Source organism: Thermobia domestica, chromosome 17 (genome assembly GCF_964235325.1).
Source record: "Thermobia domestica chromosome 17, izTheDome1.hap1.1, whole genome shotgun sequence".
Taxonomy (NCBI): domain Eukaryota; kingdom Metazoa; phylum Arthropoda; class Insecta; order Zygentoma; family Lepismatidae; genus Thermobia; species Thermobia domestica.
Genome location: NC_137470.1, coordinates 121,094,835 through 121,122,690, shown reverse-complemented (window position 1 = coordinate 121,122,690; position 27,856 = coordinate 121,094,835). Strand labels below are relative to the sequence as shown.

The 27,856-nt window shown below is 35.1% G+C and overlaps 1 protein-coding gene across 1 annotated transcript; it reads left to right on the top strand.

The window, feature by feature from the left end:
* Window positions 1-40: 40 nt before the first annotated feature.
* On the top strand, window positions 41-27,856 carry LOC145674314 (uncharacterized). Its single transcript, XM_081744200.1, has 2 exons — window positions 41-177; window positions 25,331-27,856. Exon 2 carries the CDS (start codon window positions 25,873-25,875, stop codon window positions 27,352-27,354), a length of 1,482 nt encoding a protein of 493 aa, XP_081600326.1. The 5' UTR covers window positions 41-177; window positions 25,331-25,872; the 3' UTR covers window positions 27,355-27,856.

Here is a 27,856-nt window from a genome sequence, read left to right as displayed (position 1 = left end):
TGCATTGCAACTAATGTTTATAATCTTACCAAGAGTGTGCGTACTTTCAGTTTACGCAGACACGCCCTTTGTCCTGTGAAGATTATAAAATCAAACGTGTCGTTTACTTGTTGCTCCAGTGCGCCTTGGGAGCTGTGTTAAATCCTTGGTCTTCTAAATTGTGAAGATATTATCGAGGTAAGTCGAACAATATTATATGGAAAGCATTAAAGAATAACTGAAGATCAAAATAAATCCTCCAGCAATGATTACTTAAAGAGGAGAAATAGTCTTGATACGCTGTATAACAATTTTTAATAATAACATTGCTAACTGTAAGCCTATGGGTTAACAAAGTCGTAGGTTGTGAAGGCATCGCATCTCAGCGGTAGAACGTCTTGGGAGGCGGTAGTTCGATAACAGGTGAAGTGAGTTTGTGATTAATGTAATTTCAGTGGGTTTCCTTAGGGATTATACCATTTTCTTCCACATTATCATTACACCACTTGCTTCATAATAATTCTTTTTCACGTGCATTTTGCTTCGTCAAAGGAACTTACGCGTGCGACATAACATTTCGTTAGTTAATTTCAAACTCGTATCTTCATGTCGCAGAAATCTTACCACCTAATCCTGAATTGCTTCAGAACAATTCAGCCAATGCGGTAAAGCAAATTATTATTATTATTATTATTATTATTATTATTATTATTATTATTATTATTATTATTATTATTATTATTATTATTATTATTTGGGTAAAACTAATTAATTTGAATACTTTAAAGTAGCTGTTGCCAGTGGCGAACGCAAGAGGGCTACCTAACTCCAACGTGCAATGCAAAAAGTATTGCGGAAAAAATGTAAAAGGTACGGTCTACCACAGTAAACTTTCTCGTTCCCATGTCTCAAGTCATATACTGCAGTTACTTTTTAAATGTATATTTATATGTACATTACGGTAGGTCAGAAAAAGTGAATGCTCGAATGTTGACTTCTAATAGTGCGGAAAATTTGCATATTCGAATGCTAATGAATCAAAAAAAAAAAATCCGTATTTTATCTTCAGTTCGCGCAAAGGCCCTAAAGTTCGAAAAAATTAACAAAATCATCTATTATTGTCTTAACATTCAATTTTTTTTAATGCTTAAGTTTTGCGATTTCTAATTCCATGACATTATTTTAGTTTTTTAACAATGTTAAGAATGTTTTTTTTTTTTTAATATAATGATATTTAGAGTTCTCGCATATTATGGCCTAAGGTTAGAGAGGCGTATTTAGGGTGGAGCTGTGGGCTCAAGCCCAACCCCTGAAGTAAATTTGTCAGTTTTTCGCATTTCACGTGCAACAATAATCCTTCTTAGCATTTCTAAGAAGTTCATTGACTTTCCATTTTCTTATGCTCTTTGTTGAGAAATAATACTGTATTTGTCAAATTTCATTCCATGTAAGAACTGTGTTCTTTTTTTCTTTCGTCCATTCTTCTTTTCTGTTCTTTTTCTTTGTTGTTGCTTTCTTTCGTTTCTCCTACTATACTTTCGACCGTTGTTAATTTCACGTTTTTTTTTCCTAGTATATTAGTAGACAACCCATTAAAAATATATTTAATTTTCAAATTCAGTTGGGTAATTGTCCGCTGCTTCTACGGGTTGTGCATAGCCCCACCCGAAACAAAATCGTAAATACGCCGCTGCCTTAAGTTATTGGATTTTGGTGAAGAAGTAGTTTTTTAACAGTTTTAATTGTAGACGTGCTCTTGTACGGTATTAAAAATATATATAAGACCATTTCTTTCCAGAGAGTGATTATGTATTTTCAAATTTGAGTTGAAAACATTAACTTGCAGTTTTTTTTTTTTTTTTTTTTTTTTTTGCCCATTTCGCAAAATAAGTCTTACTAAAATGACCCATATCTGCTACGTGGAGATGGCAGAAATTCGAGCTCGATGCAAGCCCTATTTTACCGTTCTAACATTTAAATCATGTTATGTTGAATTATTGGATTTTAGCGTTCCTTTCAGCACCGAGTCTATATAAGACGTTAACCTACAGTTGAGTCTAGATTCGAACCGCATGACCTCACACTGGGAATCGAATTTGGATCTCGTGCACCTAAGGTGCGTGTGCTAATCATATGACCAGGAAGGAGCTGTTAAGTCATGTTGTTCACCATCATTAGTCAAGGCGTCATCATAAATTCGGATTTTTGGTCGAATTTAGTCATCAAAGAGTACTATATTCCTCTAATACAGCCATCTCTGTTATTTTGTTTCATAATTTTCCGGTGGACTCTGTAACGAATTTTAACACATCTTTGCACTGTTTGAGTGTAACAGCGGAAATTTATAAATTGAAACTCAGAGTTTTCTTTGTCTTCTTTTTTTTTTTTTTTTTTTTGTCAAGCTTTATATCATTGGAGAGGACAACAGCTTCAATCAGTTCAACCTAGTTCTTGGCATCAAAAGTAAAGAGAGAGGCAAAAAGTTCTAACAAATCTTCCCTCAGTTTGTTGGTTCCCAGCTTCAGTATCCTACTGTAACCCAACTCTCTAAGGTATTGTATCTGAACCATTATCATCCCCAACAACAAGTTCTTCGAGTGCCAAAAGAAAGCGTTTCTCTTAACTCCTAGATCGTTGATTTCTTTAAAAATTTTCAGCATATGTGTAGTTATTTCAAAGAACTTTAAAACGCGCTTTTTACAATACTTTACAGAGTGGTACACATTAACCTCTCAAAATGACATATAACTGTCGTAGTGGATGGATGCTCACATCAAACCAGACAGAAGCATACACCATATGCGACTAGCAGATTGCCCATTCTTCTCACGGGGAGAATACTTTCATTTTGGACATACAGGACAATGGGGCCTGAATTCGGATTTAAACGACATCGGAAGTGTCACTGTTCGTCCTGGCAACATCGAAAACTATGTAATCAAGACTAATATCGGTCATTTTCGATTGTTTTTATATATCTCCCCTCCTTCAAGTTGCGTGGATGATTTTAGATTTAAACAGCATCGGAAGTGTCACTGTTCATAACAGCTACCCTGAAAACTATGAATTCAACATTAATATCAGTCATTTTCTATCATTTCTAAATATCTCTCTTTCCTCTCTCCTAAGTTGCAGCGTCAAAGAAGTGATAAACAAGCCCAGGCCCGAACCTAATCTCTCTCTCTCTCTCTCTCTCTCTCTCTCTCTATATATATATATATATATATATATATATATATATATATATATATATATACATAATGATGTACGTGTATCTGTGTTTGGTCATATTCGCAGTCGTTTCGAAGATACGCAGGCTGGCAACGGACTTTATGACAGGGTTTGAAAAAATTCGGGCTTTTTTGAAAAAGCACAACCCACCTAGGCCCATATGGGTTTTTTCGTGTATTTTCGGCTTTAATTGGGTTTTTCGGGTTTAACTGGATGTTTTCAATGTCTTTGGAGTAAAAGTGCTAAAATGTGATTATATTTCAAGATTGTCATTGTCACAACTTGCAACAATTTTCTATTCACTGCTGTTTTGGAAAAGTGGCCGCCATTTTGAAATTTTACATTGGATCGCCAAGGAAATCTATACAGAAAATTTACCATATCTCGTGCTTCCACCGTCAAAAGTTCAACTTAAAAGAGTGAAAATTGCGCTTTGTAGCGTGGATACTTGCTATTTTGAAAAAATGCCGCCATTTTGAAATTTTACGTTGGTATGCTGCCAAAATCTATAAAGGGAAATTTACAGTTTCTCGTGCTTGTACTCTGAAAATTTTAACTTAAAAGACCGATAGTTTCACCCTGTAGTGTGTGTAGCAGATACAGACAAACGAGTTGAGTTGATTTTGTGTTTAACGTCCCTTTCAGTAGCGAGGTTGTATGAGACGGGGCCTACTGAATAACGTGTAATCCGAACCACATGAGTTCCAGCCGGGAATCAAACCCGTGTCGCCCACGCCGAAGACGCGTACGCTAACCGCTTAGCCATGAAGGAGCTTGTCAGACAAACGAACAAATGTAGATCAAGTCATCCAGAGGCCTGACTGACGTTCCCTAAATATGAATACAAAAAGGAGTCTATTAATTTAAAACAAAGATATAATTCATGTTGTATAAAATAAATAAATATTTCAAAATGTCTTATATCAAATAAGCATCTTCCAGCGTAAAATAAATGGTTTTACGGTTGAAGTTCACTTTCGATAATTTGTGCGTTAAATTACGGGAATTTGCCGAGCACTTGTTGCAAGACGGTTCTTTCCTGAAAATTAATTTAGAACAATTAACAACGATATAATTCATATTTTATAAAGTAATTGTTCCAAAATGTCTTAAATGAAACATCTTCCAGCGTAAAACGAATAATTTTATTGTTGAAGTATTCATTTCCGATGCTTCTGCGTTCAACTGCGGGAATTTCCCGAGCACTCCTTCCAGCAGGCAGATATTTTTTTTCGAAAATACAGGTTTCTTTACTGAACATCGAAACTTCCACTAGTACGGAAATTTGAATTCAGCACTTGAAATAGTAAGCGTTAAATAGTCTTCGGAACTCCGAGCATTATGCTTCTTAAATTTGAGAATAATTTTTACGCTATTGCTTGTGTTGACTCTACAGAATGCTTATTTAGAGAATTAACAAACGACTGAACTAAACTGTTGTTGTTGGAAAATCAAATTTTACTAAAAAATACTTGTATTTTACATCAAACCTAAGAAATAGGCCTAATACTAATAGTTTTACTAACGTATTTATATATTTACTATTAGTACCGGCACCTATGGCCTTAAACCCGTCAAACCTATGAGTGATAACGTCCCTCGGTGTTGCCGAGACCACGAGAACACTATTTGCGGAAAGTATTTTCGAAAGTACAAAACTGCATATTTTACTTCGAATAGGCCAGCGTTTCAACTTGCGGAACACTACGGGTGTAACTTGAATTCTCGCGGCACACTCATATATTATTATTATTATTATTATTATTATTATTATTATTATTATTATTATTATTATTATTATTATTATTATTATTATTATTATTATTTTATTCGTAAATATAAAATACCGTGGTATTTTTTTCTATGATTGCTGGTCTTCTCACAGGGAAGAAAGCTCGATCACTGTTTTCTCCCCGTGGTATATCATTATGCTTATTTTTCATTCTAATTTAAAAAGTAGAGAACAATTGCACTGAAATATAGGTCTCAGGTTTTTAAAAATACACTTTCTTTTTCGAAAAATGTATCCAACCTTTTACAAAGAAGGAAGATCACTAAATAACGAACGAACAAACTATTCTCTTGTACTTTAATAACACAAATGTAGCTAATTTTTATACATGTTCGCTTTACCGAAAGGAATGAATATTTTCATATTTCAAGTTACAAAATATTCTGCAATAATAAAGAAGCAATAATGGTCATAATAATGATAACAAATATTTTTTCAACGTTAAAAATGTACACAAAAGTAATACATTTTGAAACTTATAATTTATTAACATCATTGATCTACATTACAATTTTTAAATATTTTGTCAAGGTTAGAATTGTTTAATAATATTAGTAATGTAACATTATTTCAATAATATCCATTAAATGTTGCAATTGTTTAATAATAATATATGAAGGTTCCAATTTTTCAAAAATAAGTGAAACAAATTGGTGCTCCAAGCAAAATTAATGTGCAACTTGAGCTTGATGTGTTTCATAATCTTCTTCAGTTGTGGACTGATAGTTGTTAAACACGCCCTCATGTGGTGTTCCGGAGTTAACAGTTATGACCCGTTCTTACACTTAATTGTGTTCATGGCAGAAAATCCTGCTTTACTTAAGTAGGATGTAGAAAAGGGAACATGAACTTTGTAGAAATAGATGAATATTCTCTCCGGAGAGAAATCCAGAATGAAGCCTTGTCTTCTTGTGAGTGCTGGAGCTTGAAACCTCGGTCATTTCTCACATCGACCAATTCACTTTTTCCTGTACATTTAATTTTGGTGACTGTAGAACAGAAGGTGCAAAGGAGTCCCTCACCCAGTCAAATGAATTAAACTGAAGCGTAGGAAAAATACTTTTCAACATTGGTACACAACAAAGAAAATATGTCTTAAATGAGTAGAGGTCTGCGCGGATGCGGATATCCGCAGCAAAATGAGTATCTGCGGATATTTCGCTTCTGTGCGGATAGCGGATAAAGTTGCGGATATGGTTTCCTACATCTTTTCCCTACCTAAAAAAAAAACGCTATGAAATTTGTGATGATGGTGGGAAGAGCACTAGGAAATGTTTGTTTCGAATTAGAAGTTTTAAAACCGGTTGAAAAATAACTCAAATCAAAATACAAGTGTTTGAAGCTTGTGACTCAGTGACAGCAAATGGACAAGAAATGACACGAGAGAGTTGTCCTTTTATTGCTCTTTTCAATAACTATTTAAAATGTATTTTAAAAATTTTTCGAAATTATGACTATTATAAAATATGTAAGTTGTATATATTTGCTGCCTCATTATCTGCGGATGCGGACAGAGATGCTGTGGATGCAGATGTGGTATTTTATATCTGCGCAGACCCCTAGAAATGAGTGTTGAGAGGATTGTGTCAATTTTACAGACTTTGTAATATCAAATGTCACATTTGTTTTGTTTTCTAATTCTGACCTCCCAAAATGAGAGTTTCTCCCTAAATGAGCAAATTTTATCACTTAAGGTTAGGCTATTTTCCTATTTTTCCCCGCATGCATTTGTTCAGGGTATTCAATGTTTGGAACATGTCGGTAAGAAAAGTATTGCACCAAGAATCATCACGAAGGAAATCGACATTTTCACTTTCTTCTGACAGAAAGAATAGAATAAGTTGTTCCTTAAGTGCATAAAAGCTTGACAATACACGACTACGAGACAACCACCTCGATTTCGTCGCGGCACACAAGCGGTCCATTCGCGGCACACCGGTTGGAAAACGCTGGAATAGGCTATAAGCATAATCCATACATTAATTTGTTCTATAACTATCTCAGGCTAAGCTTTTTTTTTAAAAATTCATTCAGTGCATTCAGAACTTTATAAAGGTCTCATGTTGAATGTTGTTGTATACCTTAACGTGAAAGAATATAATTCGCCCAAAGAAAGTTTAAAATCTGATAAAAATATCTTTCAATGTGATCACCTTAGTTGTACCAATAATACACTAACAAAAAGCTCAAAAACCCAGGTGGGTTTTAAAGTGTTTTTTTTTTTTAGGTGGGCCCAACCCTGCTTTATGGACACCCTATATATATAATACAAGAGTACGTCTGTTCGTAAAACTTAAAAAATCAGTTTTTCGAAATTCACTAACTTTAGACTCATATGCACGTACTCTAAATGTACAGCTGTAATTTTAAATAACGTGATCTTATGCCATTAGAAATCACAAAAATTTATTCTTTAAAATTTGAACATTAAGGCAATAATTGATGTTTCTGGTCATTTTTTGAAACTTTAGGCTATTCGCGCGAACTGAAGATACATTGTAAGGTTTTCCCCAATATGTTCCTGTTTATTAGCATGCGAATGCGCAACTTTTTGCCCAGTAATAGAATTCCGAATTAGCTTTTCCCGACCTTTTGTAATATAATTCACCTCAGGAGTGAACTTCCCTATTCGGCTTTTATATGAAAAATAATTTTAAGCCATATTCTAGGGCTACTAATGGAATATTTAGTTACAAAATATGAAAACAAAAAATACCCTGAGTCGCTTCTGAGAAAATAATCCAAAAATACTCTTAAAAGTAAACTATTACTTGAAATGGTTTATGCCATAGTTTAGGGTTGTTAATGAAACATTTTTTTAATGAAATATGAATAGAATATCCTGATATTTTTAACGTCGAGAAACAATTTACCCTAATTTACCCTAAGTAAAGGAACCTATTCCCTTTTGTTTTCTTTTAACAGATATGAATATAGACATTATAGACATATTAATAAGACGATGATTTATGAAATATTAAGAAAATCGTTGGAGCCATTTTCAAGAAAATAGTGGAATTAGATTTTCACCCTTCAGTGAGGGATAGGAAGACAATTCGAAATAAAAGACTAGAAAAACTTTGGAATATAAACAACATGACCTCCAAGCGGCGTGCGTACATACATCAGGACGAATATGCATCCAAAAATCACGTTTTCGGTATATAGGTATCTAGAAAATCTTCAGTTTAACGTACCACGATTATGCCTTTTACACTGAGAAAAAAAATTGTAGGTGGCGTACTTAAAAAGATAGGTTACATGCGTAATTCCTGTAGTTTTTTGACTTAACGTACACCAGACGTATAACTGAAAACGCATGTTTTATAATACTTTCTGTATAAGTGTTCCATCTATACGTACTTTCCGTATGAAACAATATAGGCGGACAGAATCTCACGTACAAATGGACGTATATTACATATAGCTGACGAAGGTAACGTAGGTATATGCATGTGATCTACAGAAAACTGTTAGATGTCAGACATCCTGCAACGGCATGATGTAACATCTAAGGGCAGTGTGTATGTAACCATGGGCGGCGATTAGGGGAGGCAAAGGGGACAGTTGCCCCCCACTTTTTTGAAATGACCAATCAATGTGTATAATTTCATTTGGAAATATAAAGTTTTTGTATGTATTAATGGTTCATAGAATAAAAATGGTGCCATAAAATATTTGCCGTTCCGTGAGTACGTATTGGTTGTCTTCCCGGACAGTGAAGAAAGCTACATGAATTGCGTTTTAATTGCCACGAAAAATGGCCCAAAAATTAAGAATGTCTTTCAGAAACAATGTTCCGTGGCGCACACTTAGTATTCCAGGGGGAGCACTGCTGGTACTATTCTATTTATTATTATATTATAGACGTATTATTTTGGTCTCGTTCGGAGGGTGGGATACTCTCAGAGCTTCGGGAGGCAGTGACTCCCAAAAGCATGTCTGGAAGAAACACTGTTCACAAATTAATCTTTAATTGCACAAAAATCGACAGTTCCTAAAATGTCTTTTCTTCTTTCTAATGGTAAGGAATATTTTGATTTGATTTTTTTGAGTTTAACATCCCGTTCAGCAGTGAGGCTATATGAGACGTGGACCTACTGATTAACGTGGAATACAAACCGCATAAGCTCCTGCCAGGAATCGAACCCGGGTCTCCCACGTCAAAGGCGCGGCATGGTTTTGCAGTGTAATATATGAATTTAGGGATATATATACTGTATACAATTTTGTATATACAATTAAATTTAATGAATTCAACATAATTCTAGGTTTTAGGTAGGGATGCGCACGAGACGAGTCGAGACAGAATTTTCCTGACAAAATTCGAGTCGAGACACAGCTCTTCCAATAGAGAAACATATATTTTTCGAGTCGAGACATCACTTTTACAGCACATTTTTGAGACAAGACAGCCTCAAATCTTGTCTCGTGGGCATTTCTAGTTTTAGGATTATTTTGCATAACTGGAGTGTGGAGTGATTCTAAGTATTGTTGAGTTTTGATGTATTCCAAGAAAGTGAAAACTGCACCTCATGGCAACGAGCATGTTTCGGGAAGCTGCAAAAGTATTTCTTTAAATGTCGTAGCATATGCTTGTAGTAAGAGTAATAACACATATAGTAGCATACGTGGAATTAAAAATATAAGTTGTTCTATAATTCCCAGTTTCAATATAACTTTTTTTGCAAAACAAGCATCATTATTCATTACTATGATTATTTGATTAATATTATCCTTTCTATTTATTTGTTTTGCATATTTGTTATTAAATAGGCCTCTAATCTGATCACACAATTTTCCAGACATAATTTTAAGATGTTCATGAGCAAGGAATCAAATCTCTTCTTACACCTTCGTTGTTTAAGAGTATAAAGGGCTAGTATCTACTTGCGTTGCTCTTTTCAATTTACTATGAAACACGATATACGGTATTTTAACTGGAAAATACAGTATCCTAATAGTTATACAACCTTTCGTCAAACAAAATGTTAGAATTAACCAAAAAACTAACATTGATATACAAATATTGACATCATGTCTTGCCCACCCCACTTTTGACGTCCAACCGCCGCCACTGTATGTAACATATGGATAACGTACGCTCCATACTGATTTCTGTAGTAAGCAAGTGGATACCGTATATTTGTACAATATACCGCTGTCCGGAGAACGGATTTTTCTCAGTGTAGGCTAAGGGAGACAATTATTGAAGGAAATGAATAATGATGAAAAATGGTGAAATGAGAAAGTGGGAGGAAACAGGAGTACTCCGAGAAAACCCACGAACACGATGTTGTCCACCAGAAAATTGCTTGGCCGGGAATCGAACCGGGGACCAAACACACTGAGCCACCGTGCCCCTGTAGTAATCTTGAAACGAAAATCCGTTGAAATCCGTAATAATCACCAGTGCAGCCATGGGTATAGGGAAATGAAGACCCACCCTCTTAAAGCGGTTTGGATTCCGCTTTAAGCTTATGTGACCCCTTCCAGCATAAACCCCGTTGTTGCATAATAACGCCAAAGCGAAACAAACTTATTACTGTGCATATGTTATAAAAATACACAGAGGAAATCATTAAACCAAAAAAAACCTGGTTTAAACGAAAAAAATGGGTTTAAACCAAGAAACCGGGTTTTTTAACGCGGTTTTCGCCAACCCTGGTTCCTTCCCAAATAAGTTTCATCTGTTGTACGTTTATTAAAGTTGTTAGATATTATAAGAGGTGAAGAACGTTTATAATGGAATATGAAAGAAAAACATTTTTTTAACCAGACATAAAAATCGCTGAAGAAATCAACCTTTATTTTAAATAATAATAATAATAATAACTGTATTAACACACTTATTTTTTTTAAATATACACTACTCTGTTCACTGATTTGTATTTCTAGTTTAAGTTATTTAGAATAGCAAAGCTAATATGAACCAGTTAGTTATTTTTGTAAATAATAATAATAATAATAATAAAGACACGCCAACACGCTAAATTGATTAAAATAACTAAAATCAATCATCCATGTTGTACTTTCATTTGCTTAACTGGATGGACATATACGCGAATGTATTTCTATACCAACGAACAACATTGTCTAAGTTTGACCTTATTTTTTGTAAGAGTTAAAAAATGCTCATATGAGCACAACCAAAGAAATTCACTTCCACAAGTGTTCTTCTTATGAATTGCTTAATTATATCTTTCCTATAATCTGTGATGTTAACTTGACGTACTATCAAAACCGTGAAGGCATGGGCTGGCCCATCGAGACACCGTGATATGTCCCAGTTCGTCCTCCGAAACTTCACATTATAAATAAAAGTACATTTTTATAGGCTATATAATAAACTCCTACAGTTGTTATTGGTAAAGAACCCGTGAAGAGTACAGTGCGCCCTTTACATATGGCGCTCTTGCGAAACCACATCAAAGATAAACGGTTTTATTTATTCTCCTGTATAGCAAAGTTCTGTGCAATAAATATATATGTTTACTATTGGTGAGCTCCTTCGTGGCTAAGCGGTTAGCGTACGCGCCTTGGCGTGAGAGACCTGGGTTTGTAATCCCCGGCGGAAGTTCATGTGTCTCGGGTTCCACGTTAATCAGTAAGTCCACATCTCATATAGCCTCGCTGCTGACAGGGACGTTAAACTTAAAATCAACTCAACTCATTTACTATTGGTAAAGAACCTATGAAGGGTACAGTGTGCCTTTATATAAAGCGCCCTGTGAAACATCACATTACAGATAAATGTTTTATTATTATTATTCATCTGCATGCCAGTTTTATATTATAAATCATACAGTTGCTATTGGTAGAAAACAGGTAAAGAGTACAATCACTTTTAAAATATAAATATATAAAGTTACTTATCTATAAAACAAATAATTGTGAAAAACCAAGAATAGTTTGGACAGTCGAACGTGTGATGATACTCCTGAAATACCACATTGATACAGTAGAGTATTTCTAATTTAGAATTTTTTTCAGCATTGTAGATTACACAGTCTTAATATTCATGCACATATTGATTGTTCCTGTGTGTTCTAGAGCAGTGTTCAGGTAATCAGTGCCTATTGTATTTCTACATTGATTTGTTTATATATTTAGCTTCATTTTGTTTGTCAAAAATTTTATTACAAGAACTAAAAAGTATTTCTCTGGTAAAGAGGTTTCCGCAGTGTGGATATTTACGATACTAAAAAAATTGGTGATTTTAATACATAACATGGCACCTATATATATAAACACTTATTCGCGTTTTTATGAGCACCCTTTTGGTAGACTTGTCCATCGTCCTCGTTAGTATTCCATCCCGGGCTTGAAACTGTGTTTCAAACGGTAACACACGGCAAATTTAATAATAATAATAATAATAATATAATATGTGGCCTATAAGTGTAATATGTATGTGTTTGGTGAGTAATTAATGCTTGAATAGTCTGAAATAAGTTATACTCCTTTAGAACGAGTTTCTGGGATTTCTTTTCACATTTGCTATATTTTCTTCTTTCCTATCGTCACTTTAAAGTAAAAATTTACCATGTTAAGATAATGAATACAAAAGAAACGCGCTTGTTCTAGAGTACGAATATTTTTAAAGTCCTCATTGTTTAAAATAAACTCTGATGAAGACAGTAGAGGATTACGTGAGAGTTCATGTACATGACTTGGATATCCATAGTTGATCACGCTGTTACCCCTTCAGAGGTTGACTAGTTTAACGAGTTCGGCCGAGATAGTCACTCGATGTCTGTATGGAAATTGAAATTGAATTGAAATTGAAGCATTCAAACGTTCGGTTCTGCCGGGAGACAAACCCGAGTCTTCTGACTAAAAGTTCAACCCCTTGACTATTCTAGTCAGTCACTTGATGTTCCACAAAAATTGTTAGCTACTTAAAAACATTTCAAAACGACATATTAAGTCCTGAATGAAGAGACCTTCCTTAGTTTAGTTACTCATTTCCTTCTTCAATTCAGAAACAAGCTACAAAGACGTTCATAAATGAGGAAAATATCTTGAAATGTTCCTCAAATTGAGGCTCTGTTACCAGTTTTGTGGTTGGCCCTGCAGACTAACTTCCACTTTCGAAGAAGAAAAGATAGCAAATGATATGTTTGAATTCCTTAAATTGTATCACGATGCACAGGAATATTAGTTATGCGTTTATACTACTTCCTTATCTAGTAGTTAGTAGTTCAATTTGTCAGCTTTACATGGAGTTGAGTTGAGTTGATTTTAGTTTAGCGTCCCTTTCAGCAGCGAGGCTATATGAGACGTGGACCTACTGATTAACGTGGAATCCGCACCACATGAGCTCCCGCCGTCAGCTTTACATGGAAGATTTGTTGTGAATGGTAGCGCACGAATCCGATAAGAAGCATACCCGGGTTCAAATCCTTCCATGTAAATTACTCTCCATCAAGATTTATCCTTTAGATAGTTGTATTGTAATTATATGTTGCCTTATTATTATTACTATTATTATTACCGATCATTCAGGCCCAATTATTCTACGGATCCAACATGTTTTACATAAACTACTGTGTCGTAAGATAATACGTGACTTGCAAGAAAAATACATTTATACATTGTAAGAGCTATAATTATCAATTACTCGCTGTAAAATCAGTTGTATCTGTCTGTAATCGATACTTGGTTTGAAGCAAAAAGCACTTTACACAGAAGTTAAAAGTATATTTAAGTTAGCATAAGAAACATTCACGTGCTTTAGCCCTTTGGGGATCTCATGGTACAATTTGTACCATACGGGGTGTTTCATGGTACATTGCGTTATAACTCTCCTATTTGAGCTTTTTCGTCCGTTTTTTTTTCTTTTTTTTTCAAGTCCAGAGGCATTGTAGAAGAAATTACGTATGGTTTCACACCTTCCTGCGTCGAGACATAGGAGGTGATAACGTCATAAGTCTAAAATTTATATTTTCGTGAATACTTTTTTTGGAGGGGGGTTATGTAAAGTATTTTTGGCGGGCTTATTTTTGCACGTAGAAGATTGAAATTTTGCACAAACATGCAGTCCACCGAGTAGTATTTACCAGATTTTTTTTAGATTTCTGCGTTAAAACAGGGGGGATCCAGAGGGCCGAAAAGCTGAAAAAAGGGAAATTTTTACACAAAAATCCCGTTTTTCCTCATTTTCCCGCCTTAGATACATGTTGGAGACAAGTGAATGGTACCGCCTGAAAGGCAGTTCTATTCTGAAGAGAATGATGTGCGAAACATGGCCGTAAGGTAATTAGGGAAGTGTCAGGGATTTTTTATCAAAATATACTTCTGTATAGGGGAATTTTGGACATTTTCGGTATTATTTTTTGCGGGCTTATTTTTGCACCTAGAAGATTGAAATTGTGCACAAACATTCAGTCCACTGAGTAGTATCTACCAGATTTTTTTCAGATTTCTGCGTTAAAACAGGGGGTACAGAGGGGCTAAACGTTGAAAAAGGGAAATTTTTACCAAAAATTCCTTTCACGGGATTTTCCCACCTTAGATATATGATGGGGACAAGTGAATGGTACCGCCTGAAAGGCAGTTCTATTCTGAAGAGAACGATGGACGAAACATGACCCTAGGGTAATTAGGGATGTCTCAGGGAATGTTTAAAAATTTCCCTCTGTATACGGGAATATGGAACATTGTCGGTATATATATATATATATATATATATATATATATATATATATATATATATATATATATATATATATATATATATTTTGGCGGGCTTACTTATGCACCTGGAAAATTGGAATTGTGCATAAAAATTCAGACAACAGAGTAGTATTTACCAGATTTTTTTAAGATCTCTGCGTTGAAACAGGGGGGTCCAGGGGGCTAAAAGTTGAAAAAAGGATATTTAGACCCAAAAAATCCCATTTTTCCTCATTTTCCCGTCTTAGGTACATGATAGAGACACATGAGTCATACCACCTGAAAGGCAGTTCTATTCTGAAGAGAATGATGGGCGAAACATGACACTAGGGTAATTAGGGATGTCTCAGGAAATTTTTTACCTGAGATCATGGTGTTTTACGGTAATTTGGGGCATGGTGGGAATTCCTGATAAAATTTCTCCCGCCCTTGGTATTCAAGATAGAAACTTGAAATTTGGCACACGCATTCAGTATACTAAGTACTATTTATCAGATTTTTTTTTTTTAGATAGCGACGTTCACAGGCCCGCTCCAGAGGAGCCCAAAGTGCGAGAAAAAAATTTCCCTCCGAAATTTTCCCTTTGACATCATTTTTCCCGCTCTTGGTTTATGGTATGAGCATGCAAGGGGTATTATTTCAAAGTCAGCTCTATTCTGAAGAGAATGAGGTATGAGCCATGATCCTAGGATAAATAGTGACGATGCAGTAGCTGCTTGACTGAAAGTCTAAAAAATAGCCCAAAAAACCGGGTACCGGAAAGGGTTAAATGACTCAAACATTCTATAGAAAGATCGACCCCATACGCAAATGAAATTATTGGAGATTATCAGTGCGGATTTAGAAGAAATCGATCAACTATCGACCAAATATTTACCATTTGTCAAATTCTCGAAAAGAAGTAGAAATTCAATACCGCGGTACATCAACTCTTTGTTGATTTTAGAAAGGTTTACGACTCGGTTAGGAGAGAAGCATTGCACACCATTCTTACAGAATTTGAAATACCGAAGAAACTAATTAGATTAATAAAGATATGTTTAAATGAATCCCAAAGTAAAGTACGGGTAGAAAAAATTTTGTTCACGAGTTTTCACGCCGAGAATGGCCTGAATCAAGGAGATGCGTTGTCGCCATTATTATTGAAATTTGTTCTAGAATACGCTTAAGGAAAATCAAAGATAGCCACCAGGGCCTAAAATTGAATAGGATTCACCAGGTTATGGTGTATGCTGATGAAGTAAATTTAATAGGAGATGATAAGAAAACAATAGAAAGAAATGCGGAGGTCTTATTAAACGCTTGCAGGGACGTGAGTTTAGAAGTAAATGCAGAAAAAACTAAATACATGGAAGTTCTTCGGGATCTTAATACGGCAAATTATGGATGCGTTAAAATATCGAGTAATATTTTTGATAAAGTGGATACTTTCAAATATGTAGGATCAGTATTAACAGACGAAAACCATATTCATGAAGAAATTAGATGTCGACTAAAAGCAGAGAATTCGTGTTATTATTCAGTTCAAAGTCTCTTGTCGTCACGAATTCTGTCGAGGAATTTGAAACTTAAAATATATAAAACGATAATCATGCCTGTTTTTCTGTATGGTTGTGAAACATGGTCGCTTACTCGGAAGGAAGAACGTAGATTGAAAGTATTTGAGAACAAAATCCTGAGGCCAATATTCGGACCCAAAAGATCAGGATTAGGATTTAAATTTCTGAGCTTTCGGCATCTAAGGCCATTTAGCCCGTCACGTTTTGAGGGATGACGTCCCTCCGCGAGAACACTATCCGGGGAAAGGGAAGAAAGAAAGGACTGGAGAAGGAAGAATGCGGCCTGGGACCTATAAGTTAGGTACCACTCCGGCATTTGCCTGGTGTGAATGAGAAAAACCCAGGAAAACCTCATTCAGGATGGCTGGAATGAAAAAGCGTTTTACACTTTTTCGACCGAGTGCCCCCACCGGAAATCGAACCCGGGACCGCTAGCACCGAAGAGGAACGGGAATGGGGAATGGCGGAAATTTCATAACGAGGAACTACATAATTTATACGGTTTACCGAATATTGTTAGGGTCATCAAGTCTAGAGCCTAAGATGGGCAGATCATGTAGCCAGGATGGAAGAAAGTAGGAACGCTTTCAAAATCTTAAATGGAAAATCAACCGGAAAACGACCATTAGGAAGACCTAGGCGCAGATGGGAGGGCAACATTAAGATGGATCTCGCAGAGATAGGAATACAAAGTAGAAACTGGATCCAATTGGCTAAGGATAGAAGTCAGTGAAGAGCTTTTGAGAACACGGCTTTTAACCTCCGGGTTCCATAGGCCATAGAGTTAGTTAGTTAGCTAGTTAGTTAATCTGCCAATTTGATTTCATGTGTTCAAACAGTGTAGAAGGTTTCCTCGCATGCTCCTAATTTATTCCGAACAGTGGGAATATTTCATTTGACAAGCATTAGGCAACTCCTTTTCTTGTGAATTCGAATAGCAAAGAATGTTATAAGAGCTACAAATGTAAACTGTAATAGCTGAAAATAAAATATTAAGTTTGTTTACTATTTTACTATTAGTCCCTGATTTGTAACACAAAATCATTCAGCAAAGTTCTTTTTTAAATAACTATAATATTTCATTTGTTTCTTGTTATACACAGTTGAAATAGCAAAATCATAACTTATGTGTAAATGAATGAATAAATTGTAATAAAAAACACCGTAAATATTATCGTGTAAGATACCGATTTCCAGTGAGGTGCTTACTAGGGTGGACGAAAAGAGTCAAAATTTTGTTTTCAAATCGTAATACCGCGGAAAAATTGCAAACTGGGGAGACTAAAAACGAGTAGAAACAGAAACAAAATTGATTTATATCTTCCGGTTGCACGTGTGCTCTAAAGTCGGCCGAAGTTTGGAAAAATTCACATTTTTACAATATTTTTTTTTATCTTATTTGTCAATATTTAAATGTAATCAGCCTTATGCAGAGTCCTTGTGACGTATGATTAGCGTCATACTAAAGGCCTGACTACTGCAGGAAACATATGTTAGTCGAGCTCTTTAGTATGGCACAAATCATACGTCAGAAGGACCCTGCATAAGGCTCAATAGCTCTAGTGGAATCATATTTAAACCAATAATGATTTAGAAAAAAATAATTGTCAAATCGATTAGGATATTCTGTTAGCGCAACGGTTGTCAATTTTAAGAAAATCAAACGCTCGTGGTAACTAGTAGTGGACACAAAAAACTGTTTTTCGGCTCCCGGTTCTTAGAAAAACCGAAACCTGTTTTTGAAAATGTAAAAAAACGGCTTTTCTCCGAAACAGGTTTTCACTGAATCCGGTTTCGGGTTTCTCCAAAACCAGTTCTGATTTTCATCGAAACCGGTTTCAGTTTTTCTAAAACTAGTTCTATCTCTGATTGTAGTAGTGTTTCGTTGTTCTCCGGAAACCAATTCCGTTTCCACAGAAATAATTTTATGTGTTCGGTGAAAGAAACCGAACCGGTTTTGAAGAAAACCGAAATGTTGAGTTTTCGGATTTCGGTTTTCGTAGAAACCGGTTTCCGGTTTTTAAAGAACCGGTTTTGCCCGTCCCTAGTTGTAACTCGCTCTGGTCAATGACCACTACGCTCCACCTACCCACAAATCAGATTTCAAAGTACCTTCAGCTAAAATTGAGTGAAAACGGAGATGTTCAATTGTTCAACATCAGTTTCTTGGACTTATGACTCTTTACGTAAAAACCTTGTTTTCTCAATAAAAGATCTGTTCATAAATAATACTAATTGTCTAAAGCAGCGTTTCCCAACCGGTGTGCCGCGAGGAAATCGAAACATAATTATTAATCCTATAGCAACCAAATTGGAAGACATAGGAAAAAAATGTATATTTTTGTATTTCACATTACTATGAATTTCTACCAAGAAAAAAAATACTGTCTACATCTATTACTGTGTAACAGACAGTATTTCGGCTCGTATACATTTCCACGGTTAGCTGCTATGTTACGTTTCAATTGCGAGTCATACTAACACCGAGAAATGGAAGCACTTGTACGGTACGCGTCAAGTGAATGGTTCGTAGAACACTCATTCGCACGTGAATGACAGAACAACACTTTGTTCAACAGCTGTGTTTTGACTTCGACGCATCGCAACCTGTGTGATTGCAATAATATGCACCGGTTTTGGTTAAAACAGCAAAGTTAAAAATACAAGACATTTGTTTGTTCGTTCGTTATTTAGTGATCTTCGTTCTTACTGAAAGGTTGGATACAGTTTTCGAAAAAGAAATCGTGTTTTTAAAAATCTGAGTCCTTTATCTCATTGCAATATATTGTTTTCTATTTTAAAATTAAAATAAAAAATAAATATAATGAATTAGTATAGGGGAAAACCAGTGATCAAGCTTTCATCTCTGTGAGAAAGAGATCAGTAATCACAGAAAAAAATTACCATGGTATTTTATGTTTTAAATAATAATAATAATAATAATAATAATAATAATAATAATAATAATATGTATGAGTGTGTCGCGAGAATTCAAGTTACACCGGTAGTGTGCCGCAAGTTGAAAAAGATTGGGAAACGCTGGTCTAAAGTATTTTGTTTTTAAACATTAAACTTATATTCAATAAAGAGAACAGAAAATAGGTAAATTGTTATTTTTTTATCTTGAACTTTGATTTACCTTTATTTGTGAATTTTTTTTCAAACTTTCATTAACTTTGAAGGCAATGCGCGACTCGAAGTTGGTCATGGATTTAAATACTATTTAAAATTATTCTGTGGTTTTAAAACATAAGAATTTGCGCTCTTACATTCGGGAAGACGATAATGTAAAAATGTTAAAAGTTATCGAAAAATGTGAATTTTTCGAAAAATTTTGGCAAACTTTAGAGCACATGCGCGACTACACCTTTTAGTCTTCAACTTTGGTGCTTGGGGTCGTTGGTTCGTTCTCAGCTCGCGCCAAGTGAACTTTGTGGTAGACAAACACCGTGCTCGTGGGTTTTCTCGGGATTCTCCCGTTTCCTCCCACTTTCCTCATTCCACCATTTCACTCATTTCCCATCATCATCACCGTCTCCTGTAGCCCAATTGGCATAACCGTGGGATGTAAAACTTAAAGATTTCATTTTGTTTGTTTTTCTTTTTTGTTTCCCTGCTTCGCAGGTTTTTCGTGGTATTACGAGTTGAAAACATTTTCTTTCTACTTTTTTCGGGCCACCCTAGTACTTACCTTGGACTACAAGTCTAGGACTGTTCGGATTGCACCACAAAGCAAGTCCCTTCTTATATAAACCTGTCTCTGGAAAGGGACGTTAAACTCTAATTAATTGATCTATCACAGTTTTAAATATGACACAGTACTTCGTAGAAAAATAATAGTAATCTCGTGCCTACATAAGTGGGGTTTGGTAAAATTTTCATTTGTTGTTCTATACAGTTGATTTCCATAATTAAAAGCTCGCTAACGTGTAGGCCTATTGGATGAATGTATTTCCGCATATAAATTATTATTTAGTGTACATAAATGCTGGATTGGTTAAACTAGAGGTCTTCTTCATACTTTAGCAAACACAAATTTAGTCAGTTGTTTTGAAAAGGTCATGAATCAGAAAATTAAGATTTTGTTTTGTCCAGCTTCTTATTTTTATTATTTTTTTATTTATTGAACAAATACCCAGATACAGTATAATTTTGCCAATTTACACACGGAAATGTTAATAAGCAGGAAAATAAGAAAAAAGAGAAAAAATATATATCAACAATAGTGACACCAATAATGGCAACAAATAGTGCAAAAGTAATATTATTTGGCCACATGCTTTTAATTGTTCTGGCAAACATCGGGTAACTCAAAAAAATGTTTACATCAGTTGTTAGATGAGTATAGTAGTTCGGTACTTTGTGGAAAAGAAACATCTGTATAATTGCCAACTTAGGGTAGACAAGGTGGAATAGGTGGGTATTCCGTGTTTTGCGGGAAGGGGCACGTAAGGATAATTCTTGAAGTAAGTATTCTGACCTTAAGTTCCCATTAACTATTTTATGAAGAAATTTCAGGTCAGAGTTATTTCTGCGTACTCCCGGAGTCTGGATATTAAGATGTCGCAAGAGTTCTTCCTTAGATAATATTCGAAGTGTGGGAACACGGAACCGCACTATTGTTATAAAGGAATTAAGAATAGGATTGAGTCTAGAGAGATGTGTAGATGCGGCCATGGCCCATATGGGAGAGCAGTATTTGATCTTGAGCCCTATTAGAGTTTTATAGAATGTTGCGAATGTTGCCACAGTGCGTGCTTCAGTGAATCGTTAAAGAAGAACCAACATACACATTGATGCTTTAACTATTCAGGACATGTGGTCAGAAAACATGAGTTTCGAATCAAAGATGACACCAAAATCATTATGACTAGCAGAATGTGTTATAGGGAAATCGTTAATATGGTATTTGAAAGGATCAAGAGACTTTTTCAGAGTAACTGCAATACTGTCTCATTCCCTACTGTTATTTCCTTTAGAACACCAATTGCTTACAACAAGTTGTTTACTTCCTAAAATGACAACAAAACTCTACTTTTTCAAACAAAGGTCAGTTACTTCATGCCTATCAGGATATTCAAAAACTAGTTTTTTTCGATGTTTTCATAACTACTTTTCTGACTCATGACCTTTTCAAAACTACTAATTCAATTATAGTTATATTTCTATCCTTTGTGAAATGTTAATGCGATTTTTGACGTTCAAAAACAAAATATTACATCCTTCACCTAGGTTATGCGGAAAACAAACAAAAATCATACAATGACGTATTGAAAACTAAACTGTTATTTGCTATGTTGCGTTTTACCTTCAGGAGAACCTACAGCCTATTGAATAGGTAAACAGTTCTGATATACGTGGTCCAAAACTACAAGATTTACACATGTAGCCTACATTTTTACTTACGCCATATAAGCTTTTTTCTCATTGTGAGTTTTTTTTTTTTTAGAAGAAAGAGCTCTAGAAGAATATTATAAGCTTGTTAATATTTATTTCATTAAGTACGCTGTGCAACTTATTTCCTAAATATTTATTTTGATTAATTGTCTGGCGTTGGAGCTTCTACGCAACAAAAATGATCGTATTAATAATCTGAATTTTAACACAGGCCAGTGGTCCTTGCATGACTACCATTTTAGTGTGTTATTTTAATAACAAGAGTCTGGTGTCAGATTTAACATAGGCCTGGTGTTACCAACTTGACACGCGCACGGTGTCGAGCATTGTGAAAATAACACTGCGGTGGAGATAAAGAATTAGCTAAAAAATCAGGGAAATAGAAACAGCCAAACGGTGATCTTTCAGTATATACAACAGCTACATGATGAATGCAAGCCATTCAAATTTTACCTAGGTAATATTGATAACTCTGCAATAACTATATCATTCGCGAGTGGTCACCGAAGTTTTCATTTGCTAAGACCAATGACTTATCAAAGATTTCATATCCACTTCCAAACCCTGTTTATCAGGTAGGTTCTCCTATACTGAAATTATAAGCGTTTTCTTAGCGCTATCCAGAGGCTAGCAACCATCAAGAAGGCTACGCCTTCTTTTAGGGATGGGATACAATGGTGGAAGTTGGATATAAGTGAAAGCGATGGACTAAGTAAGGATACTTTAATTAGTACATTTTTTTTTACCTTCAGTAAAACAATATGTCATGGATCATTACGATTTTGTTGTTTCTGAATACGGAAGTTAGCATCAAACTTTAGTCCAGCTCATAATACAACGCTTGCGTAGGGCCCTCGGGGTCTAAAATAAGCATTTATGGTAAATGCTATTTAATTTCTTCTTCTTATTATTATTAGTTTGATCCCACAAACTCTTATATGTGTTATTATGGCAAGATTTCGGGTGGCGATGGTTTGGCCAGACGAGATATGGGGCAGCGAGCGTTTCGCCACTCAAAGCTTTTTCGACGGCAATGTTTAGAGCAGCGCGATTTTATCCATAATCCGAATTCAAAATGGGTGGCAAGAATACGCTTAAATATAGATCATGTTGAAATGTCAAGAATTAATTGATTTAAATAACGATTTCCATAGTATTTCATGAAGTATCAAGTGCAACAAAACAATTTTCCTAGATCTTGACTTCAATCATATGATCCGGATTAGCAATTTGAATGAAATACAGCGAATGTAGTGTTTTCTAACTGAAATAAGTTCATTTGAGCGAGTTTCAAGTCTAGGATAAGCTCTTTAAATGCAACCTGTAAAAAAATTGATTTTGGTAAAAAAAAAAATTGATAACAACACTTTGGATAATCTTTCGTTTTTGGATAAAATTGAACTATTTAACTATGGTATCAAATCTGAAGAGACTCATTGGAAGAATTTGGAAAATGAATTCCATTTCCTGATGTTTTCCTTGAAATGGGATTATTTAATCGTTTCCAGGTGCACTATACCGATTTAAGTTGATCTCAATATTGGGAAATCTTGTATAGAGGCAGTGTGGGAAATACATTTTTAAATGGGCTATCAATGTTACTGAACTGTTTCTATTGTATTGAATGTATCTACTGTTTTCAGATGCTAAAATCGATTATAATACACTACAAATCGATGTCGTGAAAAGTATGACCCGACGGGATTCGATTCTCGTCCGTCCCTGTTCGGGAAGCCATTCTTATGACCGGCCGGGTTCGTTTTCCCATGTTCGGGCTGGTAATTTTATACCTAGAAGGGGGTCTTAGTGGTTAGAAGGAACAAGTGCTTCACTCTGCAGGTGGTAGTGGTTAGAGTATAAATCATGCGTGGCCCTTAATTAAATCACAAACCAAAATAAACTCACACTAAGGTTGCACTCACGCATACCCACCATCCTTGACGCGTCAGTCTTTTATGCTTGCAGAGTATACGTAAATACATGTAAATAATACTAAGAATTCCTTAGGTGATTCATGTAAGAAACATGGAAAAGATAACTGAAGACAAAACAAATGCATAGTATGTATTTTATTTGATCAAAAAAGTAATTCACATGTTATATTTACATACGTGCACCTTTTATCAATATATTTCTATTGATAAATATATTTCGATATATTTTCAAAACTTTCTAGCTCATTTTGATATATAATAAAAAAAAATAAAAAAATGACGAAGGATTGATTTAAAATGGTATAATATATTATTGCCGGCTTATTTTAAGATTGGTGATACACGACCACCTAGCACACGTTGGTTCGCTGAACACATCACTGCACTACACATCAATTACAGGGGATTTAAGGGGGGGGAACTTAGAATAATTCCATGTAGAAGAATTCCTTGCAGCTTTGTCTTCTAATTCCGACGATGATGAATTTCAACCTCCATCTGGATTACATTATCTCACGCTTCCTCTTCGCAGAGTTTAATGTGAAATTACTTGAAATACAATAAATTCAGATTAACGCTAATGAATTTGTATTTCTACGAATCTTTTACTATGTTTTCATTAATATTGGGGCGATTTACTATAAAGATTAGTTTGGTTAATTGAACGGACTAGTACGTAATAGATATTAAGAATGTATAATCACTAAGTTACAACTGAGTCGTGCTTTTATCACATATCTTCTCTAATTTTCACTAGAACTATTACATTGTGAACTGCATTGACTATAGGAGATATTTATATCATTAATTTCACCACTCCGTGGAGGATTCTTCCTTTAATCACATATATTGTTCACACTCGATTATTAAGTTTGTTCGTTCATTAACTCGAGAAACTGTTTATACAATATATTTCACTACAGTGTGAAGGATTATAAATCTTGTCACGGATTTCCTTCAGAATCAATATACACGCTTGCTTATTTGTTTCATGATGGCATCCCAATGCTAATCTTCGCGACTTCAGCACAAAGCGTCTGTCTTCCTACGCCAATTAATTGTAGGTAACAATATTAAAATATTATAAGAGAACGTTCTTTTGTACATAATATGTACACTAGCAAGTTGTATACTTGTTTGTCATTTAAATAACGGAATCAAAAGTACCAAAAACAATAGAAAGAACGTCGATGACGATAAGTTTCATTAAACTATTTTTGTATAACATCATAACCATTTCACACCTCTTTGTTTCTTGAGCACGTAATGCAAGTCACCATGGCAAAGCATAGCCAACACGTTTAAAAAAGACAGCACCTTAATATAAGGTTTGCGTCAACGTCTTGTGTATAGAGCCTTATTCCACTTCAGATGGGGTTGACTGAGGAATTTAAAATGGAATGGGAGTGAGGGAGGACACACGCTTTAAGTTATTTGAGAACCACCTGAAAAATTCATTTTTCTGAGACTTAAGTAGTTTACATTCATTTTTCCATGGTATGAAGGGAATCGTTTTGGGGAAGGTCATTCCACTAAGTCTCGGATTTTGGAAAAAAAAGTAGGGAAAATATTCTAAGAGGTTTAAGAAACGCTAATGAATTAGAACTTATGTCAATGATTATTGTAATCCAGAGGTTTATAGATATACCTTTGAAATATTCTACAGTAATCATAAATTTTCCTGTATTTCTGCTAGATTAAACTTAATACTGTTGTACATTTTTCAAATACATTAAATTAATTCAAAAATTTATTTTCAGATTTCCCCGTTGGTGTTTGACATGTCGACACTAGTACCAAAACTAGTGCAATGTATGCAAGAAGTTAAAAGTTGTGCATGCCCTACTGCAGAAAGCCACGCAAAAACAGACAAACTGCTTAATCTGATTTTCCAAATAGGAAAGAAACAACCGAAATTTGAAGCAAAAGACAAGAGAAGAGTTGGTGAACTTGTGGTAGATGTCCTCAAACCTATAAAATTCTGCATCGAAAACACTGCATGTAAATATCGAACAAGGCTGGAAAATTCGGTACTTCGGAAGAGATCTTCCTTACAGTTTTTAGTGGATGATTACGGTGAGTTTCCAGTAGGGTCTACTTCATTGTCGACAAAATTTGCAGAAATCAATTTACAAGTAAGCATTGACATTTTGGACGACATCATAGATAAGTGGCGTGAAGCTGAAGACTCTGACGAAGGACAATCAGATCGAGAAGCAGAGAAAACTGGAATACCTGAGTCCCACATCTGGTGGTTCCAATAAAATTTCACAATACCTTAGTTTAGGAAGCACCAATTAACATGTTTCTAAATTCAATACCAATTGTAGGGCATGTTAAAGGAGTTGTTCATTATGTCTGTGGCGATAAGAAAGCAGGGCATGCAGCAATGCGTGATGCAACTAGATCGACTGCTGTTATCGGGGGAGGAATCGTTGGATCTGTAGCTGGCCCAGCAGGGGCAGCACTCGGAGCTACAGCTGGTGGTATGGTGATGGACACATTTACAAGTCTTGCAACAAATGAACCTCAAGGAGTATGTGCAGGTATTGTCAATATTGCTACAGATGTTCAAAAAGGTGAAATTCCACTTAGGTCTGTGCTTCAAACCACTGTTCAGGTTGGCACAGATGTTGTGTGTGGTGTAGGAGCAGGAGTAACAAGTGGTGCTCTCAATTCCTTTGGTATGGTTGTTGGTAAAGCTACTGCCAAAGGTGTTGCACCAGTAGTAGTCAAAGCAGCAACAGATACAGTAGCTCTTACTACTACGTCCGCAATAGTCAATAATAGCATTAAAAAACCAGTGAAGGAACCCAGTGACTCCAAATCCAAAAAATCGAACTCAAACCAAAGTACAGGTCACTATTCATCTAGTTCTTCGGGAAACAACCAAGCAAGTGGATCTGGATCACAACAGCCGAATGATAATCAGAATAATAAAGAAGACGAGAACCAAACTAATAGAAGTATTCTATCATTACTTCTAGAAATATTCGGTGTTAATTCATTAGATGATATTTGCATACGTGGTAAGTATATTTTTAAGGACCTTAATTCTGGACAAAAAAAATATCTAAAGAAGATGCTTAAAGATATAATTTCCCGTCGCATTAATTTAGAACACGTGATTAAGATAGTTGTGAAATTGCTTGATATACTTCCCAAGGATGTGAATGAAATTACATTTGATAATTTTCTTAGTTTAGTAGAGTTCACTTGCGAATGCATCTGCGAGCAATTGGCTCAATTGAATGACGAATACAATCGTTCCGGTTTTCCCGAAAACATTAGAAACCTTCCTTTCGCTGAAAGACTGCGTCGGATAGCCGAGAAAGTGACAAAAATCATGCTAGCAGAACTATCGAATGGTTCTACTCATAATAATCTGATAAATACATTTCAAAATCTTAGATCTCAAATCGAACCTAAACTGGAACGAATTAACCACGAACCTAACTTCAGAAACGTATATTCTGCTCTTTATCATTATTTTAAGCACAAGCGAGTTCCTGAAACAACACGTGACCTTTCAGTTAAAGAATATTTTGATATTACTAAACGTTTGTTTAATGTGTTGAAAGTCAAAGAAGAATATTTGGAGCTTAGACGCCAAGGAGTGACAGATATAAGATTTGAGAGATTCTCAACTGAGTTTGGAAGAAGAATAATGTTAGTCCTTAAAGTTCAAAATGGTCAATTGAACATATCTTCGTGTTATTTGTTAGATTATGTTTATGAAGATGATGAAGATGGCGATGAATTTTTGAATGGCAAAAAGTTGTAAACGATTATGCTCTGTTTTGGAGACTCCTTAATTATGTCAAATAGTGCTTATTTTCCGTCACTATGTTCTGAGTTTTTTTTCTTTGCAAAACCTAAGACTATTCTTACGACAACCTATTCTAAAGGTGTCGGGTTTGCAATTCATCGCGACACATAACATGCCCCACGAAAACCTCCCAACTGCTGATAATTGGTGAGCCGTATTTGTAAGTTGTCATTCTTTTTCTTTCCACTGATAAACGTTATGGCGTCTTCTTTATTTAAAAGTTTGGATATTTTAAGTTTTATAATTCCATAGAGTGTAACTGACGTTTTAATTTTAATTATTTTATTGTTTCTTAATATAGATTGCCAGTAACAAGTCAGAATAATATGAATAGTAATCTTATAAATGTATTATGGTATGCTAGTGCACTAACACAAATCGACTTTCAATGAAAGTGCTGTGAAATCTAGAGATGGAAATAATTTAATTACGCTTAATATACTCGTAAATATGAAAA

Excerpts from the sequence above, each read along its gene's own strand:
- LOC145674314 (XM_081744200.1), top strand. The coding sequence starts at position 25,873 with ATGTTTCTAAATTCAATACCAATTGTAGGGCATGTTAAAGGAGTTGTT.